This window comes from Melitaea cinxia, chromosome 8, assembly GCF_905220565.1.
Source record: "Melitaea cinxia chromosome 8, ilMelCinx1.1, whole genome shotgun sequence".
Taxonomy (NCBI): domain Eukaryota; kingdom Metazoa; phylum Arthropoda; class Insecta; order Lepidoptera; family Nymphalidae; genus Melitaea; species Melitaea cinxia.
Genome location: NC_059401.1, coordinates 2,147,346 through 2,166,398, shown reverse-complemented (window position 1 = coordinate 2,166,398; position 19,053 = coordinate 2,147,346). Strand labels below are relative to the sequence as shown.

Here is a 19,053-nt window from a genome sequence, read left to right as displayed (position 1 = left end):
CTGTCTGTGGCGATAGGCAGGTCCCAGTAGAGCCGGACTCCGTCGCGTTCGAGTACAGGCACCGGTGAGTATTGGTAATACGGCATCCTCTGTTCCAGGAGACCGTACATAAGAGCAAGCTCTTGGTGGAGAATCTTGGCCACTTGGTTGTGTCTGTGCAAGTACTTAGTATTAGCAAGCGCGGAACAACCCGAAAGCACATGCCTGAGTGACTCACCGGGATGACGACAGGCTCGACAGAAGTCGGGAGTGCCATTCTTCAGGACGTGCTTTCGGTAGTTGTTCGTCTTGACCACCTGATCTTGTATTGCACAGACAAAACCTTCGGTTTCCCCAAAGAGGTCGCCGAATCGCAGCCACTGCACGGAGGCCTTACTGTCCACGTGAGGCGCGTGAAGCGCCTTGTAGAACCGTCCATGCAGTTCCTTCTCCATCCATACGGTCTCCCGGTCAGAGGTGCTCAGTACGACCGGTTTCTGCCAGTTCTCTTTGGCCAAGGCTAGGGGGGTTAGTCCTTTGTCACACATTGAAACGTCACCATGCAAAGGGCTGTCCCGTCTCGTTTCAAAGTAGGCCCTGAGGCTGCACACCTCGCGGTTATGCATGGTCTTAGCGCTTAACATGCCTCGACCACCACACTTCCGCGGGATGTACAGTCTCATGACCGACGACTTAGGGTGATGCATGCGATGGTGCGTCATAGTTGTGCGGACTCTTCTGTCCAGGGCGTCAAGTTCGGTCTGAGTCCATCTGAGTATGCCAAAGGTGTACAAGAGAGTGGGCATGACCCGGACGTTATAGGCTCGGACCTTGTTGGCTCCTGACAAATAGCTCCGAAGAACTTTTGTTAGCCGTCCAAAAAAGATTTCGCAAACTGCCTGTTTCATGTCCACTTCCTTCACCCCTATGCATTGTGACATACCCAAATACCGGTAAGATTCAGCTTCGGAAAGGGTCTTGAATGATGTTAATTCGAGACTAAGCTGCGACGATTGAGTCACCTGACCCCTGTCCACATGCACGACCGCACACTTATCCACTCCAAGCTGCATCCTGATTGAACTGCTGAACTCCGTAGTGATTTTCAGTAGTTCCTGCAGGCGTGCAGCGTTAGGTGCCAGCAATTTGAGGTCGTCTATGTAGAGAAGGTGGGAGACTTTAGTACCTCCTCTCCGAAACTGAAAGCCTGTCCCCGAACGCTCCAGCAGGGTGCTTAGAGGGTTCAAGGACAAGCAGAACCATAGTGGGCTCAGGCAATCACCCTGGAAAATACCCCTCCGTATCCTGATTGGGTCATCCGCACCCGTCAGTCGCTCGCCCTGGAGACATAGGATCGTGCTCCATTGCCCCATACATACTCCGAGGAAGTCTCGAACTGCCTGGTCAATCTTGTACAGCTCGAGGACCCTCAGGAGCCATGAATGAGGCACCGAGTCGAAAGCCTTTTTGTAGTCGATCCTTATTATTATTATTATTATTATTATTAGAAAGCGAAGTGTTTTTACATGCTTTGTATTATCTTCACCTGTATATTTGTATGTTTGTAACCGATTCATTTGACTTTATTTTGACCCATTTCAAAGGCTCAGATTTCATTAAAAATTAATATTTTCTACTTTTTAGTTTGGTTAATTTATAAAAGCGTGTTTGTTTAGTTTTTGTTTTTTTACTATTATTTATTTGTAAAAAAAAAATTAGTCACAGCGATACTTACAGTAAATTTGGACGTGTCGGCTTGGTAGTGAGTGACTGATTAGTGACATGATTGATGATGACAGGATGCATACAAAACATAGCGCTTATAACAAATATACATTATATCGTATGTTGCTTTCTAGGTATTCTAGGTACAAAAGCGATGTAAAAAAAAAGACTGTACTTTAGACCACACGCTGTTTTAAAACTTCTTTATCAATAAACCTGCACCGTGTCTTAGATATACGAAACGTAACTGGCTATGAGAGAAAGAGAGAAAGAAAATGTGTGCTCGTACCTGTCTCTCTTGCTCCGTTCGCCTCCCCCGATCATACTTTTCGTAACACTCTCATCAATATTAGAAGTATCGTAAGCACGTTGCAGACTCTCCTCACGAGCTCTGGCCACCTTACTCACCACACAAACATAACATTACTTAAAAGCAATCTTACTTGGTAATATCTTCACTCACCCACTATGTAAAGATAATACTTACAGGCTTTATATTTGTAGGCATATTCGATAAGTGTTTTTGTAAGTTTATACATTTTCAGTGGATTTTCAGCACTCGTGGCGCAATTATATACGGCAACACCCTCTGAACTGCAATATAAAAAACAATATACTTATCATCAGTTGTCAAAAGAAAAAAAAAATGGCTGTCTGTAAAGTTGGTTTACAGACGATAGTTTAACGCGACAAACAATACATCTTCTCGGACGTATAGGCCACAATCAAGTGATAGTATCTATAATATAAAAATGAGTCGCTGAATGTGTTGCTAAGCGCAAAACTCGAGAACGGTTGGACCGATTTCGCTAATTCTTTTTTTAAAATATTCCTTGAAGTACGAGGATGGTTCTTACGGAGTGAAAAATTCTAAAAAAAAATTAAATTTCCTGAAAAAGTCTAAAAACAACACTTTTCTATACTCCCATACAAAAGATTTGTGATAATACTTAAAAGTCAATTTGAACTTTAATACCATACGATAAAGTTTGTGTTAGGCGATACGAAGTTCGCCGGGTCAGCTAGTATGGAATATAGATAGATGCGGTGCAAGCACTGAGCGTCCTTTTTCGCTTATGCCGCCATCGTGCATCGATTTATTAGACGCTGTCACGTCAAAACGTAACATCCATCTCTTGCGTTCTGTGCATGCATTAAACATAGATAATGACCATATTAACTAAATTTTCTATACATTGACTGAATTAGACGCTTATGGCTATAAACATGAATGGGAACATTATAAAAAATCAAACCTTTTCAATTTAGATGCGGCAACGATGATTAAATTAGAAACATAGTCAACGGGTATTAAATCCAAATTATTTTCATGTTGAGTGAGGATTACACGACTCGAGCCTAAAAACACTGTTGCTATGTGGCCTGTTGCACCGAACCAATTGTCTATCCAACCAACGACAGGCTCCGTTTTAATAGACGAAACTGGAATAGATAGTAATGCAATTAATTTACTTTTTTAACTAGATCGGCGAACAAGCGTACGGCTCACCTGATGGTATGTGATTACCGTAGCTTATAGACATCTGCAAAACCAGCAAAACCAGAAGTTTCGCAAGCACGTTGCTGACCCTATCCCCAATACCAGGAGCTCTGGTCACTTTAGTCTATTCAGTCACCATATTCTGGTCAACAGGAACACAACACTGCGTGTTATTTATCTGCGATCTTCTGTAGGGTCGAGTTACTACCCCAGTCGGGCTGCTCCATATTTTGAGCAGAATATATCCTAATTTGTGCCCTATTTTAATGCCTTAATACTTATGAGCACATAATATACAATGTCGTTACATAATATACAAGTTTATAAGGACGTGTACAGCTCAAGCTCAAAGATCCGATCTTTGCGAGTGGAGAGCCTCACGGGCGCGCGTATTCCTGCAGGAAGAGACCGGACCTTATACCTGGCCTTTACGCAAGAGGAGAAGAGGTTGCTGATTGACCGGGGATACGGATCCGGGGAGGGATCGCGCGTCTTAACTATCCACGAGGCGCAGGGCCAGACCTACGAGGACGTCATAGTCCTCCAGACGAAGACGAGGAGGCTCAGGATCCACGACAGCGTTTCGCACGCTGTAGTCGCGGTGACTAGACACACCAACACCTGTGTCTATTACACCGACGACAGGGACGACGCAATTGGTCGCTTTGTGGCGAGGGCAGTGGAGACCACGGACAAGGAAATACTCGAGCACAGTCTCAAGATGGCGATTCATCATAGAGATGCCGCCGTCACTGAGAGTGTGCTCGATATGTTGAAAACTTTTGGCGTGTGAAGAAATTTGTTTCAGTGAATAAATAGGGTGTACATAAACATATAAAGTTAGTGTTAAATTAAATAGTATTAATTACATATTACAAAACGTGTGCAAAATAGTTTTACATGTGTACCAAATTAATTAGGATAAATTATATAATATTGACTACAAAAAAAAAAAAAAATCTTACTAACAGTAACCTAGGCTAAGTGTATATTGTAAGTAGGCCAGCAGGCCATAAGTGTATATATAAGGTAACTAGGACATAAGTGTACATATACGGTAACTAGTAGATATATAAGTGTAAATATAAACTTAGATAATAAAACTGACAGTAGGAATACAAAAAATATATATTATATAGTAATTAATATATATAGAAGTAAATTTAGTATAACTTTAAATTTTTGGTCGGTGGACTCACGTAGGATTAGAGATACTAAGTCTAGTTTAATTAGTCCTCTAAGTTGCATGTGTAAGTACCAAGTTATCGAAACTAACAAACTAATATTGGAATAATAAAAGCACGGGCATTATGAGCCCGTGGATATATATTGTTATATAAAAAAATATATATATATATATATACAATGTCAGTACAGATGCAAAAGAAACTTACAGGCTTAATGACCTGTTCCTCGTTTTGGAATAAAATCAATTCGCAAAAGTAATAACCGGATCATATTTCAGAAAATTTATACTTAAAGATTCACAAAAAATTTAACGCCTTAATTTGAAGAGCCATCCTTGTATGTCTTCTCCATGTTGATGATTGTTTATGCCATTAATCAAAATAAATCAATAAGTATTAACTTCAAAGTACTTACCTATGGACGGTCGTACTATAATGGAAGGTACATTGCCATGGTAATTGGCTACCACATGTTCTGCCAACGCTTTCGTGAACAAATACGTATTTGGTCTATTCCCTATAACAGTTATATTATATATACAAAACATAAAAAAATAAATCAATTTATAATACTGTGTAATATTATTCCATTATATATAGCTGTGTGGTTAAGACAGTAAAGAATATAACCACCCCCTATCTACTACTAGTTCCACTACCACCTTGGAACTTAAAAAGCTGACCGATGGCGGGATAACCATGCAACTGCTAGCTTTGAAATACATAGGCTGAAGACGGACAGCAGCGTCTTCGGTGCGACAAAGCCAGCCCTGCAGTTACGAACCCGCCTGCCCAACGTTGTGACTATGACCAACACACAGAGTCCACGTCTTTTTTGGCGCGAACTTGTGGAGGCCTATGTCCAGCAGTGGACTGTGGATAGACTGAAGTGATTATTCCATTATTTTTTTTCAAGTCGAATAAAACTGAAGTATGCTCTAAAAAATGAATATTAAAAAAGCATAAGACGAATTAAGAGAACTGGTGCACAACTAAATGTTACAAAACTTTATTTGCACAAAAAAAATATTTCAATTTATTTTTTAATATAATTTTATATTTTATAGTCATATATATATAGCTAATTGAAAAATTTTGTAACAATGACTAGTGACAATAAATTTTAAGGTAATTTAATATAAATAATCTGTATAAATAAAAATGGACGTTGCTAAGCGCATAACTCGAGAATGGCTCGACTGATTCGGCTAATTTATTATTTATTTTTTGTTCCTTAAAGCCCACGAAAGGTTTAATACTAAAAAAAAAGTTTTACTATTAACTTTTGACAGAACGAAGTCTGTTCGGACAGCTTGTTAAATAATAAAAATTAATTTTAATAAAAATATAATTTAATATTTGATAACAATCACAAACTAATAAACGACTCATGATTTACTTCTCAAAAAAACTTACTATGCACAAAAAACTTTATCTCGAGGTCGATAATGAGTAAAAAAATGGAAATTCGTTAAGAAACCTGCAGGTAACACAGAAACAACCTTTTGCTCGTTACATGTGAGTATCTGTCAACCAATGTTTATTAGCGCAACATAACGGATTACACCTCTCTCACTATCTAATAATTACTGTTTTCGTACTCGTCTGCTCTTTACTAAATACAAGTAAAAGAATAGCACCTTTGCTTAAAAGTTCCTGAAATTCTTCTTCAGTCATTCCAATCTTTAACAATTTTCGAAGTTCTTCTAGTGGAATTGGTTCTGGGTACAACACTTCCTCTATAACTTTCGTGTTTGAATTTGAAAATGCTGTTGACACGTATACAAAACACTAGAAAAAAAAAAGTCATATCACCTTCACTTATAATTTTAAAATACGCTTATAGAGAACCAATGGTGTAGCGAAGGAGGGGCAAGAGGGGGGGGGGGGCATACCCCGGGCGCTAGTAACAAAGGGGCGCCATATGATCCGCAAAACAAAAAATTGGTGGATATATTATATCGTTTTCGAATTCGCTAAAAAGGTATTGTGCCTTAGGTGTGAGCTAAGCTCGCTACAAAATAATAAACTTAAATGACAGTATAAGATAAATTACATTATTTAAGGATTAAATTTGTTTTCTAATGACTATGTTCTAAGCATTAAATTGGTTTTGAATCGAGTGTATTGACGAGTTTAAACATTCTGTATTATCCTTCTTTTTTATTTATAGATGGGGAAATGCTGTTTACGCACTAGCCCCGCCATCCGAGGGCGATGAGTGTGTGGAGCTCCCATCCTATTGCCAGACTGTCTACCAAAACCACCATCTATTTTCCGGCGGCACCTTAGCGGGGACGCCATGCGATCGCATTCGCATTCTACCACCACTCCCCCGGTGCTGGTCTTTCGGCCCCATAAGAAGGACCCTCAACCGGTCCAAGTCAATCCCATCGCCGTCTACAAGAAGGAGACGAGGCCAGCAGCATCCCACCGTCTGAAGTCAGATGACTGTGAAGTCAAGTCCGTACTGTATAATATCCTATGTTCTTATTTCTTCTTGAATATGATTTAATCTTTGTTAAGTTTAACACTACCTATTTCGAATAATTTGACTACGAGTGATACACAGTTAATTATAGCGACCAAATTACGCTTCAGCCTGTAATATCCAATGCTGCATAGGCCTCTTTCCGTAATCACCTTTTCTTAATCCACCACGCTGCTTCAATGTAGGTGGACGGAATATATTCCCTACTACGAGTAACGGTCGCTATCAAGTGTACATGATAACAACTGGGACCGACGGCTTAACGTGTAAGACACGGTGGGGAGAACCACAAGTACTGCACAAACACCCAAACCTCAGCAACCTGTACGACTAATACACAAATGTTTAGCATGTTAGGGGATCGAACCCGCAACCGCTAGGCCTACAGCCACAAATCAGCACTATGACCGTTGCCCAAAGTCGTCGACCAAATTAATCGAACATAAATACAAACACATAAGTTCCCATCGCTCATCACAACGAATTCTAAATTTCAATTGTTTTACGAAATAGCTATCTGCATACCTGTTGTCCTGGTTTAAAACGCGTCACTGCTAAAATTCTTAGAGTATCTAAAAAAAATCCTGAAAGTCAGTAGCATATCCTCAGCTAACACATAATCCCTATCAATATATCTCATCACAATGTCTGTACTATAATCAAAAAAGTGTTGTTTTTTGCAGTGGACTCGCGTCGATTTTTAGAGATTTTATAATCTCTAAAAATCGAGGCTAGATCTTAAGTTTTCTGAAGTTGCAGTGAAGTACCGATGCATGTTTAAAGAAATAAATGAAAAAAGGCAGACTAGACGAATTAAAATGTATTTTACTTGCATTACCTACAACTGTCCATATTATCCTACTTTCAGAAACTTGGATATCATCAGAAGAGCAGGCTTTGCAATTGCAAATAGATAATAACACTCACTACTATAACTATCGAACATCAATTAGAGGAGGTGGAGTATCAGCCTATATTCACAACAACTTAAAACACTATCAAATTGAGTCAATTTATCAAGGTGGCATCAACTATCTATGGATACACATTGAAAAGTTTGCATTGGATGTTGGTGTAATATACAACCCTGGTGATACTAATTTTGAGCACTTTCTTGAACAATATGACATCCAATTACAACAACGAAAGAGAGCTATAGTTTTTGGAGACTTCAACATTAATCTTTTGGAGAATAACAACAAAGTTACAAAATATAAACAAATAATAAAGGAATCCGGCCATAGACTGTTGAATAAAATATATAATGCATATAGTACAAGAGATTCTGCTACAAGAAAATCGATTTTGGACCATGTAAGCACCAACTTAAAAACAAATGATTTTAATATTGCTATTATTAATTCGTCAATGTCAGATCATAAACAAATCTATGTACAAATGAATAAATTTAAAACACCAAAAAAACTACGTACTACTTATGAAGCAATAGATTACACAAAATTATATACATGCTTTGAATCTTCAATACTAGGTAACACAACACATAACTTCACAGAGCTAGAAACTATATTGAAACAACAAATACTTAACAGCAAAGTAATAAAAACAAAGATTCTGAATAATACGCGTGAAGATTGGATAAATAAAGAGATTATCGACAGAATAAGTGAGAGAAACTATTTATGGGTCCAACATAAGCACAATCCAAAATGCCAGAAGATAGAAGAAGATTTTAACCAAAAGAAGAGTAATACGGCTAAATTGATACGGGAAACAAAAAATTCATACTATTATAAGTTATTTAAAAACTATGCAAATAACTCAAAAAGGACCTGGACACTTTTAAACAAATTATCTCAAAATAAAACAAAACTGAGTTGTGCTCCCTCGAAAATCATCCTACAATCAAAAGAAATTACGGATTAGAGAGAAATTTGTGAGGTTTTTAATAAGTATTTCTCAAAAATAGGTTCTAATTTAGCTGAAAATGTACCAAAAAAATTCCACGATATATTTCACTCTATTCATACAAAAAATAATTATAATTACCCTGAACTGTCGACATTAAAATTATGCACCACTAATGAAATTGATAAAATCATAAAAGACATGGATTCTAATTCAAGTACTGGCATAGATAGAATTAGCACCAAAGCTGTAAAATGCTTACAAAATTTGATTTCAGAAAAATTGATGCAATGTTTTAATAAACTCTTGTCTGAAGGAAGTTTCCCTGAATCACTAAAAATTGCAAAAATAACACCTATATATAAATCTGGCCTTCAAACTGATCAGGAAACTACCGTCCAATCTCTGTACTACCGGTTCTCTCTAAAATATTGGAAAAATTAATTTACAACCGCTTAACTACACACTTAGGCTCTTTCAATTTCTTATCCGAACGGCAATACGGTTTCAGGGCTAAAAGCAATACTACTGCTGCAATCGTAGATCTGATAACAACTATAAGACAAAATATAGATAAAAAACACATTGTAGTCGGTGTGTTTATTGATTTGAAAAAAGCCTTTGATACTATTAGTCACAAACTTTTATTACGAAAACTAGAAAACATTGGTATCAAAGGTAGTGTTCTCAAAATTTTAAAATCTTATCTGACAGATCGACTACAGATAGTGAAAATTAGTAACGAAGAAAGTGGTGCTTTACCTAATACTTGTGGAGTCCCACAGGGCTCAATCTTAGGACCACTTCTCTTCCTAATATATATGAATGGTATCGCAAATTTGAAACTACATGGTCATCTAACGTTATATGCAGATGATACATGTTTATTTTATTTTGGAAACAGAATAAATGAAATTATCAGTCACGCACAGGAAGATCTAGATCTTTTAAATGATTGGTTTCATCATAATTCATTAACTATAAATGCTTCCAAAACGTGTTATATTATCTTTAAACCAAAAAATAAAATTATTTCACAACACAATCCACTAACAGTTCATAATACTCCAATTGAAGAAAAAACCTGTGAAAAGTACCTTAGCCTAAGATTGGATAACCAGTTAAGTTTTAATAACCGTATAGATCATATTAAAAAAATGTCCTCTTTGATCATATGCCTAAAAAATATCTCTCAGTGCATTCCTCAAACATTACGCCATTCTATATACAACTCATTGGTTAAGTCGCATTTGTTATATTTGATTGAAGTATGGGGTAATTCCTCCAAAACAAAATTACAAGAGCTTCAAAGAAAACAAAACAAAATAATAATAATATAAATATATAAAAAAAATTATCAGTAAATCTATTCGTTCAAATTTGTCCTTTATAAAACGTATCACGAAGCGCAGCAATCGACGACCCAGCTTATTGGTTCTGCCTAAGACTAGGACGAAATTTGCCAAAAGGGATATCACATTCGAAGGAGCACAGCTTTACAACAAATTACCTTGTCTAGTAAAAGATGTAAGCTCAGTTAACGAATTTAAATCTCGGCTTTCGCAATATATTCTCAATAACACTTTATCGTTATAAGAAACCATTTAAACTATTCGTTAATTGAGCACTAGGATTTATAAGACGACGATATGTATGTTTTACTTTTATTGTAGTGTATTGTTCTCATGTAAGTGACATTGTCTTTTTGAGAATAAAGTTCTTTAACCTTAAATTAAAAAATATGGGATAACAAAAGCGCGGGCATTATAAGCCCGTGGACATATCACTTACATAAAAAAAAATGGTGTAATATATTAATCGTGAAACTTTGTTAAGTTCTGGTCTAACCTTGATTTTCTCCATGCGTTGAGTAAGATCGAGTATTCGGACTGTGCCCTCAACGTTAGTATTCACGGCCACATCGAGTTTTTCCTTGAAATTTACTGAGCAACCCAAGTGAAAAACTACTGACACCTGAAATAATATTTATTTACATTATTGTAACCTACATATACATATATGCAAATCTTAGACAGTTACTGATTTTGTTGTATAATGAATGGCCTTATAGCTATTTTGCTATTTCTTTCAGACAACATACACAAAATGAAAACTTAATATCGTTATCGAGTAGGTGGTTTTAATCATTTAAATGTATTATCAATTTATATATAAATATATATATATATATATATCACGCTTCAGCCTGTAATATCCCACTACTGGGCATAGGCCTCTTTCCCCACATAATAGAAGGATCAAAGCATTATTCATTATACCATGAAATACTATTTATTAGCTTAGTGTTAAAGCATCAGGTTCAACTTCGCTTTACGACACAATTACCTTTATTTTTGGTCAGGCGTCAACTGATCAAATAAGCGACGGTGAATTAAAATCAATATAGTAAGATCTCGAGTCTCTTATTTCAACTTCCTTGAATACCCGGTTTTTAACGCCCTGCACGCACACTTAGTAACCAATAAATTAGTTATTAGTGGTAGAATAATAATATTTTAACTACAATCGCCGTAACTAACGAAAATTGATAAATACCTTTTTTACTAAGAAAATTTCATCCTCAGATGATAATCCCAATTTTGACTCTGTGATATCGCCCTTTATTGGTACGATCTTCTCAAAGGCCTCTGGTCTTTCATTTCGTAATTTGGAAAACAACTGAAAGTACTATCAGCATTATTTACTACATAATAAATTTTGTGTACTTAACCACAAAAGTGCCAGCTATTTTTTTTTTAATATCTGGTATAAAAACTTCACTGCTTATTCGAGTTTGAAGGTTGAGCAATGTTGAGTGACTCAGATATAATGGCTCTTGTGAGTGTGAGATTTTTACGCATACCAATCTACCAATAAATTGTCTCTCTATATCTGCATCCTATATGTATATAAAAATTAATTAAAAAATTGTAACCTACCGGATTTTCTAAAACACTCCTAAGTCTTTCTTGTATGTTTACATCTTTTTTGTCTCGAACCAAGATGTAAACTTTATCTAAATTTGGACAGCTGTATAACAACTTCTGTAATAAAACCTGAAATAAAAAATTTAAATAGAATTTTTGGATTTCATAACACCACCATATTATTTGCATCTTATTTATAATAATATTTTAGAAATCAAATGTGCTATTTTTGGAGTATCATATAATAAATTCAATCCTCAAAAACAACTAAATAAATAAATTTTAAAATACAATAATTTCAATTTTAAAATTGTATTTTTAATTAATAATACAATTTTATTTCAGTCATTAACTGAGGTAATTGAGTACGGTGTTCCACACGGTAGAATATTGGATCCTTTAATTTTTTAACATGTATTAATGAGCTCCCAACAAGGGTTAGACAATCATATTTATTGTTTGCTGATGATACAACTATTCTGTTTTGTAGCCAAATGTTTCAACACAATTTTTCCCTACATACACATAGGCGATTCTTTTTATCTGTCTATCTATATCTATAATATCTATAATATATATAAAAGCGAAAGGACACTCATCACGAAATCTCCGAAACTATAACACCTAAAAACTTGAAATTTGGCAGGTAGGCTCCTTAAAAGACGTAGGCATCCGCTAAGAACGGATTTTACGAAACTAACCCCTAAGGGGGTAAAACGGGGATTGGAATTTTGTATGAAAGTCCTATGTTTTTGAAGTAAGAGACTTGAAATTTAAAATGTAAGCTCTATAGATAGTGAAAAGGTGTCCAAATAATGTATCTTTAGAAATCAACTCCCTTTTAGGGTTAAAACGGGGGATGGTAGGTTGACTCACTCATCACGAAATCTCTGAAACTATAACAGCTACAAACTTGAAATTTTGCAGATAAGTTTCTTATAAGGCATAAACATCCACTGAGAACAGATTTTACGAAACTCGACCCCTAAGGGGATAAAACGGGGGTTGGAAGTTTGTATGAAAGTCCTATGTTTTTGAAGTATGATACTTGAAATTTAAAATGTATGCTCTATAGATGGTGAGGAAGTGTCCAAATAATACATCGTAATCTATATATATAAAATAAAGAGAAAGGTCACTGACTCACTCATCACGAGAACTCAAAAACCGCTGGATGGTCCATCTATCAAGGATGGACAAAGATGAAATTTGGTAGAGAGGTAGATTATAGTTAGTAGACGTCCGCTAAGAACGGATTTTGCGATATTCCACCGCTAAGGGGGTTTAATTGGGTTTGATAGTTTGTATGAAACATATACAGCAGCTATAAGTTTGCCTGATAGGTTATTTTTACTGCAGCCTGAAAATAAAACTAAAAATGTGGTGTATACGGAGGTTATATAAAAATAACTATTAAATTATACTAAATTGTTTTTAAATTAATAAAAAAAATTTTTAATCATTTAATAAAAAAATATATTTATATTTTTAATGGATATAATAAGGGAATGTTTATTTAAGCAATCAAAAGTTCAATCTATTATATTCAGCTAGGTAACACTACATAGGAAAAAAAATAGAGAACGGCAGAAGTAAAACTTCATTGACAATAATTAATCAATAAATCAATAACGAAATAAGTCCCGAGTTCACCCGATTGAGATTACCACAGTTCAGCAGCGAGGAGCAACTGTCTATATCTTTCTTACTCGGGTACACTCGGCGGTCCCGAGTTCACCCGATCGAGCCTTTCAAGTCAGAGCGTAACGGATCAGCCTAACTTACTATCTACGAAAAAATGTGTGTGCGGTCCGCCAAAAGAAGTTTTCACTTCAAAAATGGATGTAATATGTATGTTACAATCTGAATTTAATTTTTTTGTTAAGATCATTTAAGAATTCTCGCAGGATTCAATTTTATTTATAATTTATTTCGATTTTGTTTATGGATCATTGCCAGAACAAAATAACGCGTATATATTTGCGTTCCAACTAGTAGTTGAAAAGCGGAAATTAAAACGTCTCTACAGTTTTTGCATACTATAATATTGTATTCAAAGTCTCTCACGATGCAACTTTGTCTTATACCTTGGGAAAATATGTTTCGATAGAACAATTAATCTGGAAAAAAAACGGTAATAAAATTAATTTATAAAACAAAATTTCGGAAACTACCAAGGACGAGTATAAAATAATTAATAAGTTTTTATGTGTCCATGCAACTAAATAATGCATCATTTCAGATAAAATATATAAATACTAAAGTCTGAATAAACCAAAAATAAATAGTACTGGAGGCTTTGCCCGCAAATAATCACATTTTTTTTAATATATATAACTAGGTCGGCAAAACAAGCTTACAGCTCACCTGCTGGTAAGCAATCACCGTAGCTTATAGACGCCTGCAACACCAGAAGCATCGCAAGCGCGTTGCCGACCCTATCCCCAATCACCCGCAGGAACTCTGGTCACCTTATTTACCAACAGGAATACAACGCCGCTCTATTATTTAGCTGCGATCTTCTGTAAGGTCGAGGTACTATACCGGTCGGCCTGCTCCATATTTTGATATATACTTACCTCACTTATTATTAAAGCCATTTTAATAATGAGCTTAAATGTATGCGTCGACATTTCAAAATGTTTGTCATGTGAGTGTACTATCGAACTGCCATGAGATTCAATAATAATCAGGCCGGAAGTAAATATTTTTATAAACAAAAATATCCACTCCGAGCGGGAATCGAGCCCGTGACCATCGGTGTTTAGGTGCCACTGATACTGCAGGGCTATTCTGTAAATAACCATTTCGATATCGAGCTTCACCTGAGTGACAGCGCTCACTTCGAAAGCGAATCCACTTGACCTTGGTTTGGAATTCTGTAAACATTCCGTACGCACAAACGATGTGAAGTGAGTGTCGAATCGAAGAGCGGCAATTTAGAGCTGTGTTTATTTTATCCATATTCTTTTCTTATGACTTTATTTTAGAATATGTGCATGAAGTCAAGTGTCGAATCAAGTCTCGAATTGTGATGTGTGAAGCGGTAAATTCCCTTACAGAATACCGAATTCATACTATTAAATGTCAACGTTCTCACGCAACAGGGTTCGACTCGTCACCGCACTCACAAGTGTGGCGCTACGAGACTGTCGAGTTTTAATGAATACGAATTTGATAATTATCTCACCGCGGATTCCGCTGTCGAGACACGAAAATGTTCTTACAGAATAGCACTACTGGTCGTAAAAGATATCATAAAAAGGTTAAAAGGTACCTTTGATTCTTCATTTTACGTATTAAAAATAAACTGGACCGCAAAGAAAAAGGGTCGGTTAGAAAATCTTCAATATCTTTAAAAATACCTGACCTAGAAAACTAAATTGAAGATTATTTTAATGTACCTAAATGAAACTTTAAAAAATGAATTAGAGCTATTTATTTTTAATGAATATAAACTAAATAAAAATGCGTAGTTTTTCCAGTATTTTCGTAAGTGTGGATTGGTTACAGATGTGCCGTTTTCACACTTTTAGTATTTTGAGGCGCCTCCGCCAGCTTGCAATACTGCTGTTATGCGAATTGGCATACTTTCTACTAGTTTTTTGAGGCAATGTTGCGGAATATTCTGCCATTCTTCTATTAGAGTGTCCCAGTTCTTCCCTTACTTCTCAATGGGGTTTGAGTCCGGGCTGCGTGCTGGCCACTGCATGTAATGATACCGACTTCTTGAAGATAGGCAAACACTGTCTGAGCTATATGCTCAGAACTTTTGATTGGGTGGACCACTTTGTGATGGTATTTTTAAAATCAAAAGCCGGTGCATTTTAAGTGGTTCCATTTAAATTTGACCGAGACCTGATGACTACTTTTTGAATAATCTTTGATAGGTATTTACTTGACTATTTTATCGTCTACTTACGTAATTCTAACACTCTAGAATTTTACTAAAATCCATAAGATAAAATAGTTAAGATAAGTTTACAAGCTTTATGATCACGTTGCAGACGCTGTGGTGACAGGAGTCACTCGTGACCATGGCATCTGCAACATCGCTGATACGAATAGCAAACGCATAACAAACGCGTTAATTCTTACTTGTCAATGTAATTGAAGTCAACTTTTTCACCGTTTGCAAGCAAACACAATAGGCAAAAACACAAATAAATAAATAATAAATAAATAAAATATACAAACAAAATACCTTTCCAAGAAATCCTGTAGCCCCGGTAATAAATATTGATTGACCCTCGTAAAAATCAGCAACGGTTTTGTGCATCGCTGGGGCTTTTAATTTCAACAATTAATAATATTAATATAATTATTAGAAACGAGTAAGCAGTATTTAACAGGTGCGTCTCTTTTAATATTCGACCGTAAACTGGTAACAGATTTCAAGTAATGTGTGTTTATATATAGAGTAGCAAAGTATTTTCTGTCTCACTACTAACTGTATAATTATATACACAAAAACGAATCGCCAAGCAAAAACCTTTACCTTTAGAACGACTGGACCAATTAGTCTGGTTTTTTTTAAAGATTAAATTAAATTAATATAAATTTGAGTTTCATAACGTTAACATATTATATATTGTTGTATTGTATCAGTTTTAGTTTTATCCTATTATTAATTTTAATTTTGTTAAATAATTAAATTTTCCTTATTTAATTTTATTTCCAATTTTGATTGTAATTTAAATTGTATTCATTTCATTGTAATTATATTGTATCCATTTAATTTTATCGCATCATTTTTCATATCATTCTTCCCGGTTATCCGCAGTCCAAATTCAGCCCTCACTCGCGATCTTACTCTTCGCGATCTTCGGTCCAGCGGGCTGGATGGTGTCCCACTCTGCGTTTGCCAAGATACAGTCTCCACTCCTCGATACATAAACTCTCGCCCATCGGTCCTGCGATAGAGGTGACCCGCCCACTGCCACTTCAATTTGCTTATTCTACTGGCTATTTCGGTTACTTTGGTTCTCTCGCGGATATGCTCATTACTGATCGTATCTTTGAGAGAGACCCCAAGCATAGCTCGTTCCATTGCCCTTTGAGCGAGTTTGAGCCTGTGAACTAAGCCCTTCGTCAGTGTTAACGTCTCGGCACCGTATGTCAGAACAAACAGGATGCCTGTATCCATAATGTCCATGTAGATTTTGTAACTTTTTCGTTATAATATATTCTCCTAATAAGAAAGTCGACTGAGCAATATAAATAGTCGCATTTCTCTATCCTTCCATTTAATAGCGCAGAAAACGTACCTTTTGAAATATTTTTCACTCAAACAAATGGAGTTTTGTCAGTCGCATTAGAAGTAAAACATTCCGGACATCTATATATTTTAACAAACACAGTATGTCAAGGAAGTACATCTACAGTGATTTGTGTTGCGTACGCAACGTAAATATTTCACTTCTTTCAGAAAGAGTAGAAATACAGGGCAAGCAGAAAATATAGTTACAGATCAGCTTATCACAGTCCACTGAAGACAAAGACCTCCCTAAATTCGAGCAAGACATACCGGTTTCCAAAAATAAAAATAAAAAACGATAAAGGAAGTTGTATTCTCTTAATTACTTGTGTGGTGAAATCATGTGTATCGTCTTGGCACTACATATCAAAGAACAGAACACAACAGAATAAAATGAAAATAATTCGATTTTCATCCGTGATGGATGTGTATAGCTTCATTAGAGTCAACTATGTAGTGTGCCTACGATATAAGAGTATGTAATCCATTTATTGTAGTAGTAATAAAGTATATTTTCAAGCCTTCGGACGTGTTTAATTTAATAGCCACTGATCTGCACAGTACATGGCGACCCTGCCTGTAACAGGAGATCAGCGCGCTCGGGCACCGCATACCTTACCTTACGTGGAGTGACTAATAAAAAACAATGCTCGTGTCACAGTGCAAAGAATTAGATTGTGCTATCGAGTGCAATTGCGCAATTATATTAAAGCTGCAAACAATATTTAATAAAAATGTGCCAATCAACCCAGAATAAAGAAGAAGTGTTTTTAAACCAGAACGCAGCCGGTTCTAACTCAAACAGTGGAAACGATGTACAAATGTTGCACTGGAATTTGGGGTACCATACTATCATTTTAACTATTTTCACTATTTTGAGTGGCATTATATTAATTTACTACGTTTACAAATTATATAAAAAATGCCATACGCGATGGATAAGACAAGAATTATTTGCAACGACGTTTAGAAGTTCGAGGAATTTTGGTAGACAAGACCGGAACGTCCCATGTATGCGAGCTTTTGACCCAGCCCAGCGGACCCAGCAAGTAGCAAGTGATTAGTGAATTTGTGAAGTGCGTTTTCTTTTTTTTATAGTGCGTAATACATATAAAGGTGCTTTTATAATGTGTAGTTCAGTGCGCATAAGGAGGTATGAAAATATTTAGTGGAGAGTAATCCTTATTTTATTTAGCTTGTTTATTTAAAACTAGTTTGTGTTTATATAAATACCATTATGATAATACCATTAATATATACCATTATAATATAATAATATATGATTGTTAATGGCTCAAGATCTTGATCGTATTTTAAATGAACTTAAGTCAATTAAAAATTATCTTATTAAATTAGGACCTTTTCGGAGGTCGACGCAGGATATAAGTGGTAAATATAAGAAGGCCCATGAGTTATATGATTATTTTTTGTGTATTGTTAAGAATATAAAAGAGGGCGTAACTAAGGAGGAAATTAAATCCTCTGATTTAAAAGATTTAGAGTTAACATATGGACAAATAAACCATATTTTTCTTAGAATTAAGGAACTGTGTTCAATTTCTACTGATTGTAGTGTCGTTGAATGTAAAAACACCTCTAGCAACATGGAAAAATTTAATTTAAAAACTGCAATATCTTTGCTGCCAGTTATGACAGGTGACGAAAACGTCACAAAGCAATTAATTAGTAATATCGAAATGTATTCGGATATGATTGATGAAAACGGAAAAACCTCCCTAATAACTTTTATTTTAAAGTCTAGGCTGTCAGAGAGTGCTAAGCTACGAATGTCTCAAAATTATACATCAATTTCAGACTTGATAAAGGATATGAAGTCTTTTTTACTACCAAAAAAGTCTGATACTGCGATCCAATCGCAGTTGCAGCGAGCAAAACAAGGCGGGAGGACTATAGAAGACTTTGGTAAGGATATTGAATCTATGTTTGTCGATTTAACTATTTCTCAGGCCGACGGCGATTCACAAAAATACGAAATTTTGAAAACTATTAATGAGAAAAATGCTATTAAAAGATTTTCGGACGGCCTGCGAAATAGTCGAATAAGTACTATTATAGCGGCGCGAAATTATGTCACATTACAAGACGCAATTAGAGGC

The 19,053-nt window shown here is 35.7% G+C and overlaps 1 protein-coding gene across 1 annotated transcript; it reads right to left on the bottom strand.

Annotated features, from left to right (window-relative positions):
- Nucleotides 1-2,944: 2,944 nt before the first annotated feature.
- Nucleotides 2,945-16,825, bottom strand: LOC123655780 (putative fatty acyl-CoA reductase CG5065). The gene is made up of 8 exons (XM_045591533.1): nucleotides 16,687-16,825; nucleotides 15,884-15,960; nucleotides 11,692-11,808; nucleotides 11,309-11,431; nucleotides 10,601-10,726; nucleotides 5,994-6,183; nucleotides 4,808-4,909; nucleotides 2,945-3,147 (listed from the first exon to the last, which is right to left on the bottom strand). Exons 1-8 carry the CDS (start codon nucleotides 16,823-16,825, stop codon nucleotides 2,945-2,947), a joined length of 1,077 nt encoding a protein of 358 aa, XP_045447489.1.
- Nucleotides 16,826-19,053: the final 2,228 nt, after the last annotated feature.

Coding starts and splice junctions, on each gene's coding strand:
- LOC123655780 (XM_045591533.1), bottom strand. CDS start 16,825: ATGGATACAGGCATCCTGTTTGTTCTGACATACGGTGCCGAGACGTTA. Junction 11,432..11,691: donor GGAGTGTTTTAGAAAATCCG/GTAGGTTACAAT, acceptor TAGTACTTTCAG/TTGTTTTCCAAATTACGAAA. Junction 3,148..4,807: donor TATAGTACGACCGTCCATAG/GTAAGTACTTTG, acceptor TATCTATTCCAG/TTTCGTCTATTAAAACGGAG.